Source organism: Furipterus horrens, unplaced genomic scaffold (assembly GCF_987537825.1).
Source record: "Furipterus horrens unplaced genomic scaffold, mFurHor1.1.pri manual_scaffold_2, whole genome shotgun sequence".
Lineage (NCBI taxonomy): Eukaryota > Metazoa > Chordata > Mammalia > Chiroptera > Furipteridae > Furipterus > Furipterus horrens.
This window is the reverse complement of record NW_028327172.1, coordinates 167,839,621-167,851,288: the sequence shown is the minus strand read 5'-3', so window position 1 is coordinate 167,851,288 and position 11,668 is coordinate 167,839,621. Positions and strand designations below refer to the sequence as shown.

The 11,668-nt window shown below is 39.6% G+C and overlaps 1 protein-coding gene across 2 annotated transcripts; it reads left to right on the top strand.

Annotated features, from left to right (window-relative positions):
* Positions 1-376: 376 nt before the first annotated feature.
* On the top strand, positions 377-9,264 carry CCNG2 (cyclin G2). Of its 2 annotated transcripts, none has more exons than XM_090268092.1 (8): positions 377-815; positions 1,764-1,901; positions 2,532-2,669; positions 3,733-3,983; positions 4,148-4,226; positions 4,305-4,403; positions 6,678-6,883; positions 8,022-9,264. In XM_090268092.1, the coding sequence occupies exons 2-8, from the start codon at positions 1,764-1,766 to the stop codon at positions 8,143-8,145; spliced, it is 1,035 nt and encodes a 344-aa protein (XP_090124218.1). In that variant the 5' UTR covers positions 377-815; the 3' UTR covers positions 8,146-9,264. The 2 variants fall into 2 exon arrangements, with proteins under 2 accessions (XP_090124218.1, XP_090124219.1); XM_090268093.1 differs by lacking the exon at positions 377-815 and adding an exon at positions 1,380-1,685.
* Positions 9,265-11,668: the final 2,404 nt, after the last annotated feature.

Here is an 11,668-nt window from a genome sequence, read left to right as displayed (position 1 = left end):
GAACAGCAATTCCCACCTCCGCCAGGCATGCGCATTCGGACTCCAGAGTTGCTAAGGCTGCAACGAAAATAGAGGAGCAGAATATGGAAAAAGCCAATCAGAGGGCTCAAAGACTACATCAGTTAGCCAATCCAGATTCGAGAGTGAATCAGGTCCTCAACATTTTGCCAGTATCCAATCAGAGGGTGGGCTAGTTTGGGCGGATTTTTCAAAACAAAAAAAATAAAACAAATCAGAGACCTTTAAATGGTGCAAAGCGAACAAAACTGTCTCCTTCCGCCTCTCAACCCTATCACCCCTTTCCTCCCCCTCCGGCTCAATCCTAGAATAAAGCCGACGCCCAGATTCCAACCTCTGCCCTGGAACCTAAAGGGTGGAGTGGCTCATTAAAGGAAAGGCGAGCTGAGGAGGCCCCCAAACTGGCTGGGGCCAGTGGCTGAGAGACTGGACTCTTTTTCAAAGGTTCCGAGCAGCAGAGAATCCCTCCGCGGGGAGTCACGTGCCCCGCCCCTTGGGGGTGTCGAGAACTCAAAATAAAAACAAGGTGTTTGGTTGGGCCTCAGCGGTGGTGCCTATAGAGCATCATAGCTTGAAGGGTGGACGCTGTGCCCCAGGAGGGTGGGTGCGCAGGGAGCGGAATGAAGCCGGGATTGTAAGGCCGTGGTGGCGGTGACGGAGGGGAGGGGTCGGATGCGGGTCCGAGGGCACCGCTGAAGCGGCGGGTCCTCGGAGACAGGTCTGGACGCTCCCTCCGCATCCAGTCCCCTCCGAACCGCAACACCAAGCGCAGGTGGTGGAGGCGCGTCCTCGGCACGGTGAGTGGTCCTACCCCGGTTTCTTTGTTCGTTGTCGGGATTTGGGGGAGGGGTGCATCAGAGTGCCTACCTCTCAGCCCCGGAAGCGACTCCGGTCCTGACCTCAGCTCCAGCTCTGGGGGAGTGGGCGCCGGAGTTGGGGAAATGATGGTGGACTGGATGGATAGTCGAGGAGGCCCTAAGCAATTCTTTGGTGCCCTCCCCCCATTTTGTTACGGGAGTTCGTTGGGATGAGGTGCTTGAATTGACAGCCTGGGGCTCCGCACAGTTGCAGAACCGGGGCATCAGTGGTTGGACGGGTGTGTCGGGACACGGGGAGGGCTGGCTTATGTCCCCCATTGGGTGGGCCTTGCCACCCCACCGCCGTCTCGGACTCGGGTCTCGCCACTCGGATACATCCAGAATATGCGCTGCCGAAGATGAAGACTCCAGCTAGAGGGGTTTCCGCGGCTGGGCTCCCGGGAGGGGCGGGGCTCTGGAGTCTCCTCCCTCCGGTTCTTTGTTCAGTCGCGAGACTTTATCTCAGTTCCCCTCTATTGTGCAAAGCCCGCATCCCCAGAGCCCACATCCCCAGAGCCCGTGGCAGTAGCCACCCCCGTGCATTCCACGGGTAGAACCCCCGCCCTCACGGCTTCAGGTGGGGCAGACCCCTCCGGACACCTCCGCCCGGGGACATTTTCCAGTTTGTGAACCGTCCCGGAAACCGGTGCTGGCCAGCTGGCGGGTCTGACCCAGAGCCAGCCGGCCGGGGTAACCACGGCTCCTCCCCCATGCCACACCTCCCTGGTGGGGTTGTAGGATCGCGCTGGGGACGTGACTGAATCCCTGTTTCACTCCTGGCCGGGTGTGCTCGGGTGCCCCTCGTTGGAGGTATTTTCTGCCCTTCTCCCTAACCACCTAATCCCGCCTACCCAAGGGTACACTGTAACTGTGGTGTTTTTGCTGCAGATGAAGGATTTGGGTGCAGAGTACTTGGCAGGTCGTGAAGGGGTCCAGCTCTTCGGATTGTTGAACCTCTACCTAGAACAGGAACAGAGATTCCAACCTCGAGAAAAAGGGCTGAGCTTGATCGAGGCTACCTCGGAGGTAAGTCCCCAGAAAAGATAGCTTGCTCAAGCAGCTGATAGGGCGTAAGAGAATAACTTATTTATTTGAGTTGAATCAAGACTAAAGGCTGCCAAGTTAGATCTTAAGACCAAAATTGGACTTCCCGGAGTACTAAGATAAATCTTAATACTGGGTCAAGCTTTTGTTTCCTAGCAAGAAGGGAGTGACTAACTCTAGAGAAGTGTTTTTTCAAATGTGGAACCCCAGCCTACAGCTTCTGGATGGGAGACTAGGAATTGAGCAGTTCATTTGTGGAAACACCATTTGCCTACTTATTACAAGTTCTTAAAAAGAAAGCAAAAATCCATAAAACAAGCAAGTAACCCTTTATGTCCATTACAGGGGAATTGAATTATATTTGCTATAACCTTCTGGAAGTGTGGCAACAGTTCACTTTTATATACAGCTGAAGCTCTTTTATGATGTACATTTTAAAAATAATATTTACACCTTTTGTATCTGAAAAAGTGTAGCGCTTTAGTTAAATGATATTACTCTTTCCCTCATATTCTTGAAGGTTATGGGAAAAATTACTTTATTTGACTCTGTGTGTATTATTTATTTATTTCTAAGAAAGTCATAAATTTTGGCTCTTGATTTTTATTGCAGAATGATAACACTTTGTGTCCAAGACTGAGAAATGCCAAAGTAGAAGACTTAAGGAGTTTAGCCAATTTTTTTGGATCTTGCACTGAAACTTTTGTCCTAGCTGTCAATATTTTGGACAGATTCTTGGCTCTTATGAAGGTATTTAATCATTTTTTTTATAAACACATATTTATTTTTCTATACCTAGTGCCTAGTATAGCATGGAAGGGTTCAATAAATATTTGGCAAATGAATGAATTATGTTACCCTGCATAAACAGGTTTAATGATTGTAACTATAATTTTTAGCAGATTAAGAGACTACAAAATTTTGTATTGTTGTATTTTAAGTTAGGTTGTGCTGTACCTCTTACCTTACTTCTCTTTGAAGATATAACAAAATGAAGACTACTGTTTTTTAGGTATTCTCTGTATATCTATACAGTCCTTAAGAATAAGGTATTCATTTCCCATCATGTTTTTGTTGGAGCCTGGATGTTTTTTATACTGACATATAGGCAGATGTATAGTAGTCTGTTAAGGATGACCAGCTGTCTTCCCTATGAGAAGTCTTTTTAAAGCAGAGAGCCATGTCTTACTAACAGTTACCAGCAACTGTTAGAAAAATGTGGTGATTCTTTTGCCAATAGGATGGCTGTCAGCTGCTGGGTCAGTTTTCAGGCCACTGAAAAGAAAAGGGCAGCCATCTGTTCATGGCAGTTTTTACATAAGCTCCACTCTGTACAACTGATGCAATATTTCTCTTGGGCAGATTTGCATCTAAATATGGGATGGTTCTTAGTGATAAATAGATAAGATTAAAAGATAAGTAGATTTATTATTTTTATATTCAAAGAAGTATATTTTCTAGGTGTTAAAAGCTTTATGTTTTGGGGGGGAGATTGTATAATTGTGAATTTCATGAGTTTGAAATATAAAGTGTGCTGACTGCTAGAAACCTAGCTTTTGAACTTGTATTTAAATTTTTTATTTACACTTAAGCAATTGAAATATTCAAAATGCTCTTTTTTTTTAAGGGAGGTTAAGACAGTTTAAATTGTGAAAATGATTAAATGTAAATGTGTGTAAGAGTAAGTACAGAGAAGCAGCTTGTTTGTGTTCTGTCTTAAAAATAGGGGCATTATTGCAATATTCTTTTAAGTGTCTGCTCTGCTAAATCAAGTAACAATTGTTAGAAGAAGCCTTTTGGTTTTCTTTTCCAGGTGAAGCCTAAACATTTGTCTTGCATTGGAGTCTGTTGTTTTTTGTTAGCTGCTAGACTAGTTGAAGAAGAATGCAATATTCCATCCACTCATGATGTAATCCGGATTAGTCAATGCAAATGTACTGCCTCTGACATAAAACGGATGGAAAAAATAATTTCAGAAAAATTGCACTATGAATTGGAAGCTACTACTGCCTTAAACTTTTTGCACTTATACCATACTATTGTACTTTGTCATACTTCAGAAAGGTCAGTGGGATTAAAAATAAAAAGTTTTGTACTTTAACATTGCTATAGTTAAAAGTAAAGAATTAGAATGCCAATGAAATTTATATTTTTACCTCTTCCAAACTTTCAATTTGTACTATGGAAGTTTCGTAAATAAATATTTGTTCTTTCTTTTCATTGTATAGGAAAGAAATACTGAGCCTTGATAAACTAGAAGCTCAGTTGAAAGCTTGCAACTGCCGACTTACCTTTTCAAAAGCAAAAGTAAGTCTATTTCTTGCTTACATATGATTCACAGTTTCTATTTTGAACTTTTAAAAAGTATTTCTTTTTTTCTTGTAGCCATCTGTATTAGCTTTGTGCCTTCTCAATTTGGAAGTAGAAACTTTGAAATCCATTGAATTATTGGACATTCTCCTGCTTGTTAAAAAACATTCCAAGGTAAATATCTTCAGTTTTAATTTCTTTAAGACAAGTTTCTTTCCTATACCCCTGCTGCACCCCTTCCCCCACCCTGTAGCTTAAACATTAAGTAATACTTGATGGGGCTCTAAATTTTTACACTGATTTTTTTCTTATATCTTGTGTTGAAGTTCTCGAAATGCAGCTTGGGCCCAGATAATTGAAGCTGGAAGGGAACCCAGTCCTTAGCCTAGCTTTTTTCTGCATTCAGATGTCCCTTCTGTAATATTCTTGCAAACTAGTACTACAGTAATCTGTTCTGAAATACATAGTAGGGAGTAGACTTACCAAATATACTAATGGCATCCCATTACATATTTAGGGCTAAATCATCCCATTAAGTAGCATTACCAAAATAACAGCTATGTTTTTCTTTTTAAACCCCTTAGGCCAGCCCAATAAGTTTTTGCAGTCATAAAGAGGTGTAAAACAACAAAAGACACAGTCCTTTTCTTAAACAAATAGTCTAGTTGGAGATATATGGAACTTAAACATGTAGTGGTGTGTTCTGTCATTGATTATTCTGTGTCTGAGTGCCAGGAAAGACTGAATGCAGGGAGTACTTTGGGGTTTTGTTAGCAGAGAAGTAAGGCAGACTGTGAGAGGCACTGTGACTGGGAGGCTGGTCCAAAAGAATCTTAGTGAAATTTTGGGCGGCAAAGGTTTATGGCCAGGAAGCTGATAGACTGGAAAGGTTTGAGAATAATTTTAGGGTGGGCTTGTAGATAGAATGTCTAGGTGATAGTCCAAACAGGAGTGAGAATATTTAACTCAAATAGTGGTTTTGGAAGCCAAGCATGGAAATGAGGCAAGGAGCCACAAATGATCAAGATTTAGACCTAATGATGGAGAGAACGTTGGTACCATTGAAGGAAATTGGAGAGAAGTTAATTTATGATCAAAAAAGTATGATTTGACCTTCCAGGTAGTAGATGTCTAGCTGATACTTAGCAGTTTGGAATGAAAACTCAGAAGATAAATTGTAGTTGGGGAATCAAGATTTGAAATTTGTGCCCTTGCTGGTGTGGCTCATTTGGTTGGAGCATCACCCCATAACCAGAAGATTGCAGGTTGGGTTCCTGGTCAGGGCGCATATGGGAGGCAACTGATAAATGTTTCTTTCATGTTGATGTTTCTCCCTTTCTTTCTCAATCTAAAAGTAATGAAAGAATGTCCTCAGGTGAGGATTTAAAAAAATGTAAACAGATTTAAAATTTCTCATGAGGGAATAATAATTGAAACCATAAGAAACTTCTAGGAGTCTTTTGCTCCGAGGTTGGTGGGATTCTAGGTTTTCAGTGGTGACAGTTTAACCATTAGGAGCCGAGTGAAGGAAGGTACACTGCACAGGTAAGAGCACGATCAAGCTGGGAAGAGGTTGTCAAGAAGAAGGTAGTCAAGAAGAGGATTGAATTTTGATGAGAGGCCCAGTGTAATGAGAATTGAAGGAGGTCACTGGATACCTGGGAGGCGATGTCAGTAAAATGAGAAGGGAGTGGTAGAAGCCAGAATGCAAGGGGGTTCAGATGTAGCCGAATTAGGTGGAAATGGAGGTCAAGATGATATAAAATTATCTTCTGTTTGTGGTGAAAGTACTTGCAAAGTATTTTGTTTTTAACAGGTAACTTCTAGCTTGTGTTTTAGTCATGAATTTATGAGTTTTAATGTAAACCTTCTATAATGCTATCTGGAAACATCTTCAGTGAACATTGATTCCTTGAAATAAACTAGGGTGCTCCCGAGCAGTGAAGGAACTATATACCCTTTTGGGGAAATTCCTCTTCTGTCATACTGCTAACTTCTCCATTAGCATATATCTGGTATCTTAATGTAAATACCCATTTTTAGCAATCAAACAATGCTTTGTTATAGAAACCTAACTTATGTTAAATTCCTTTGCATTGAGACTATTAAAGAATATACTTAATAATTGATTTGATTGATTATTAGATCATTGTTTTTAGGTCAATGTGTTTTCTTAATAGGCAAAACATTCTGTGTATTGAATTTTATGTAAATTATCTATATGTATGATGCTCCTCTCCTAAACCAGTGGTTACCAAATTTGACTGCCAACTAGAATCACCTGGGGAACTTTTAAAAATCTTGATTCCCAAATTGATTAAATAAGAATATCTAGGGTGGGAGCCGGGTATTAGTATATTTTTAAGGGGTGCAGGGTGATTCCAAGGTGCAGCAAGGTTTGGCAACCACTAAGTGTAACTACTTTATTGAAATGTTTTTCTTTTTCAGGTTAATGACACTGAATTCATTTACTGGAGGGAGTTAGTTTCTAAATGCCTAGCCGAATATTCTTCTCCTGAATGTTGCAAACCAGATCTTAAGAAACTGGTTTGGATTGTTTCAAGGCGCACAGCTCAAAACCTCCACAACAGCTACTATAGTGTCCCTGAGCTGCCAACAATACCAGAAGGAGGTTGTTTTGATGAAAGTGAAAGGTAAGCAGGTTCCTTAACTAATTAGACTTCCCCAGACTAAATATACTCAAAATGAGAATATTACAAGGCATCAGAGAAAGTCCCTACTCTAATAGCATCATTTATTCAGGTGAGAAAATTAGCCAGAAGTAGTTAATTATTAAAAGAGGTAATAATTTAGAAGTGTGCTCCCTCCCCACTTTTTCTTATTAAAAAAAAAAAGCCAGAAGACCATGCTGTACATTATATCCCCAAGATTTATAACTGTAAGTTTGTACCTTTTGACCATTTTTACCAACTGCCACCCCCCTTTTCTGGCAACTGCCAATCTGTTCCCTGCATCTATGAGTTCTGTTTTTTTCATTTTTAGGTTGCACATATAAGTGAGATGATACAGTATTTTGTCTTTCCTCTGATGTTTCACTCTGTTAAAAAACTGGTTGTTTCCCATCTCCTTTGCTCTTTGAAATATAGTTTAGTTTAAAGAAAAAAAGTGAAACAGCATTCTGGGCTTTTCCATGTTAGTCTGAATTCCTAATATGGTACATGGGAAGAGGCTGCAGGTTAGATACATGGGGGAAAAAAGGGAACTACCACCACAAATGTGGCAGAGTTCTATAGATACTTTTACGGTTTTTGACAGGTGCCATTGTCCTATTCAGAGTTAATTTTGTTTGTAAAATGAATTATTTTGTTTTATTCTGTAGGGATAAAGGTCCAGAAGTTCCATTTCATAGCCTATTGGGTTTTTTGGTTTGATATTTGAAAGCATTAGTGATGCAGTTATTGATGCAAGAAAGACATCAAAGCCATGCGATAGGAGATATGTTGCCCTTAACCTGCATTTATTGGACTTAAAATACTTAAAATTGAATTCTGTTAGTTGATGGTAGAGTTATTAATTGGTACAAGAATAATAGTTTGGCAAATAGTATTTGTTTAAACTTGTTAAGAAAATCTGTTTCCTAAGGAGATTGATTACAATAAACTTCACTTTAGGAATTCCTAATAGTTAAATTTTATCTCTGTAAAGCTTAAATTTTGATTATAAAAATCCTGAGACTAGACATACTCATTTAGCAGTTTTATTTTGTCTGTAAAACATTTAAGTATACTTAAAATAATGGATTTGTCTTTGTCTTTTTTTTTCCCCCTTTAGTGAGGACTCTGGTGAAGATATGAGTTGTGGAGAAGAGAGTTTCAGTAGCTCTCCTTCTGTTGATCAAGAGTGCACTTTCTTTTTCAACTTCAAAGTGGCGCAGACACTGTGCTTTCCATCTTAGAAACTTAATTCTTCTGTGTCAGAATTTAAAGTGTGCGTACAGGTTTTAAAGCAATAAATGGGGGAGTAGGTAGTTTTCTGGTCCAGCCCCCATCTAGACAGGAATTGCATAGACTGGAATATACCTATCTTCTATTTATTATTCAGATCAGATCTGGCCTATTTTCATATTTAATCCTAAGCCATCAAATGGGTTAGTGCCTCTCAAACAATTAACAATACTTTAGACATTGGCACTTTATTTTTCTTGTTGATCTTTAGCTACTTGGGGGAGGAGGGAAGGTGTTGATACCTTCAATTTATTACTTTTCAAGAATTTTTAAAGATGAATAGTATAGCTAGTCTTAAACCTTTTATAAAGCCTTCAGGTGTCTTTATTTAAACAGATTGGGCCAGTGTTTCCTTAGCAGGGAAAATGGATAATCCTTTAATGGTTTATCTTAAATTTCTCCCCTCCCCCCATTCTCAGAACAAAGAATATACACTTAAATGTCAAACACTTTGTTGTTTTTAAATGATCACTTACTATCTGATGCAGGCTCTATAAACTTAGGAATTATAATATTGCCATTTCTGTGAATTTTAGTATGTAATGTGTTAGTTGAGGTTTCTGCCAAAGCAGAAATAATTAGGCTATGGTTGTTAGATAATTGCATTTCTATTGCCTAAGTATTGTCAGACTGTAGTATTATTTTAATGTTATTAAAACAATCCATAATCTGCTAGTTTTGCATGCACCTATATGAAAGCAATGCAGGAAGTTGAACAGAACTAGGTAACTATGGAATGGATAAATGTTGATCTAGTAATACATTTTTTCTCATTTTTATATATTAAAAAAAGTCTGCATGATTACATTTTACTTCCTTTGTAATACACATTTCAAAAGTAATGTTATTAGTATATGGGTGCCAAGATTGAATATGAAGTAAAAAAAACAAAAAAACCCCTTAGCGTTAGAGTTTTAAGTATATCTGTGTGGTGGTACAGCCATAAAAATAGGGATTTATAAACTCTGTACACTTGAAATTTTGTACAGAGAATTTTTTACACTTTATAAACTATGAAAATGTAAATCTTAAAAAATGTACATAAAATACTGTATTTTTTTACCTTGTGTGTGATATATAAATTGCATGTAAATATAATTTATTGTGTATTCTGTATTATAAATCAAACATGATGACTTCCTTTTTTAGTGGTAAGTCATCATCTGTTGGATGTTTTCTGAAGTGGGTCTTTTTGAAGTAATAATGGATTACAACTCAAAATAAAAATATTAATGAATCATACTACCTTGTTTTCAGTCACATTTTAATTTTTTGGTAAAAGACAAAGTGCTTACTTTATTTCAGTGAGAAGCCTTGAAATGAGGCTGAAGTGCCTCCAGGATAAGCCCTCTATTTGGTTACCAGAAGTCCTCTGGGTAGTATTTCCTTATCACAGTTTGGCCCATAGCCTTGGAGGCACCGAAAGTGAATCTGTCATTTGAGAATTGACCTCTCTGGGATGAACTCACATTAAACAAAATGCATATTAATTTATAGTGAAAGGCAACAGGTATCAAGTAGACCACAATACTCAGGTTGTCAGATTAGTACAGTCTCTGTGGACAAGCCAAATTCTAATCAGATTGCTTGGTGAAGAAGCACTTGGGGTGATATTGGCTGTGAGTGGACCTGGCCAGCCTGTGGCTCTTTGGAACTCTTACAACCTTGGGCCTGTTTTGCAAGTGGTTGGGGTGGTATTTTTCTTTTTGGTTTTTGTTTTGGCATAGGTTCACCATCTAGTTTGATTTTATAAACCTTTGTTTTTTCTAGTTGGTTAGAGAATCAGATATACTGAATGTGGTGTTAATGTAATACCTCTTCTCACTTGGCAATATGGACATGTTTTCCTACTTTGCTAGTGGAGAGTCTCTGCTTACATAATTTTGGTAAATATACAATATAGTCTGCTTTCAGAGTCTGATATGTTGAGATGTAAATGTTATTTGTGGCATTCCAAATTTTGAAACCTTTAGTTCCTCTAGGGCTTTACTGCTTTTATTACTATATTCTTTTTCTGTGTGAATTTCTCCACACATGACTTCATCTGTTCCCCTTTCTGGTTTTCAGTATGTTTATTTAGTCTAGAGCTCTTTACCTTACTCTCAACATGTTTATTCACAACTGACCATCCTACTTGGAGGTTTCTGATCACTCCCGAACCTGCTCTTCTGTATATCTGTCTCGGTGAAAATGCATTCTGTCTACTCAAGTAGGAAACTTAGGTGATATCCTAGTCTCCCACTTTTTCACAGGAGGTCACCATTTATCACTGAGAAGGTTTTATTTACTTTTAAGTTATTTTTTATTTATTTACTTTTAGAAAGGGAAAGAGAAGGAGAAAAGGAGAGAAACAACATGGGAGAGATACCTGGATCGGTTGCCTGTTGCATGCCCCCAACTGGGGACCTGGCCCACAAGACAGACATGCCCTGACGGAATCAAACCAGCAAACTGGTTTGCAGGCTGGTACTCAATTCACTGAGCCACACCAGCCAGAGCAAGACTTCATTTGTACTGGATAGCTCTACTCTGACTCCTATTCTGCCACTGATTTGGTTCAGACTTGTGCTCTCATCAGCAGGGTTACTTCAATCTTAGTGATCTCCGAGCCTTCAGGCTTGCTCCTGATCCAGGCTTACTCCATGGATATTCTTTTACAATATGCAATATAATATGTCTCTCCTGAAAAAATTGTTCAATAGGCACCTCAGTCAGGATAAAGTCTACCACGACATGCAGGTCTTTTCCTATCAAAACACTACACCTGCCTCTGGCCTTTTTTTCCTATTTCTTGGAGCAAGGTAACTCTGGAAGCTGTGTGGAAGATGGACTGGAGCAGGTAGAGATGAGTAGGCAGGAGACCAGTCAGGAGTCCTGCAAAAATCCAACAGAGGTGATGACGGACTGAACTAAGGCAGTGGCAGTGGGGTTGAGAAAAAGGAAGGAATTGGGAGGCACTGTTCATTCTCTAGGCATTATTCAGCTACCCAGACAAGCCCAGGAGCCTGGTTATACTCTCCCTGGGCCATTCAACCAGGTGGCTTCGCCATAACTGTGATGAATAAAATTAAGATTTCATCCTCCTGCCCCTTTCAGAGAGTGAAAGAAGGCAACCATTTGGTCTTGTATGTGCTCCTTGACTTGGCAAGAGATTTGGCTTTTCAGGTTTTGATTCTGTCATTTCCTAGGATGTGGTGTGCAAACTTTGCAGCTTCTGCTGTTGTGCATGCTGAAGTATCACTCTAGTCCCTGGTCTCCACCCATTTGTCCTTCAGAAAGTGAGATTGGACAAATAACATGTTTTAATCACTTGTCATACTCAGAGTCAATAGGCAAAGTGTAGAGGCGTTGGTTGCAGAATCCTCACAACATTTTTAACTTTTTTTTTTGTCTAGGATCTGAATTTTTCCTTAAGTTCCTTTTATTTCTATATTAGGTTTAAAATGGAATGTCCCCCTCTGCCTTCCACCTTCC

What these genes read in the sequence shown, in the direction of transcription:
- CCNG2 (XM_090268092.1), top strand. Translation starts at nt 1,764, where the DNA reads ATGAAGGATTTGGGTGCAGAGTACTTGGCAGGTCGTGAAGGGGTCCAG. An exon ending in TGATCGAGGCTACCTCGGAG is followed by an intron (nt 1,902 to 2,531) that starts GTAAGTCCCCAG and finishes TTTTTATTGCAG; the next exon opens with AATGATAACACTTTGTGTCC. An exon ending in CTTTGTCATACTTCAGAAAG is followed by an intron (nt 3,984 to 4,147) that starts GTCAGTGGGATT and finishes TTCATTGTATAG; the next exon opens with GAAAGAAATACTGAGCCTTG.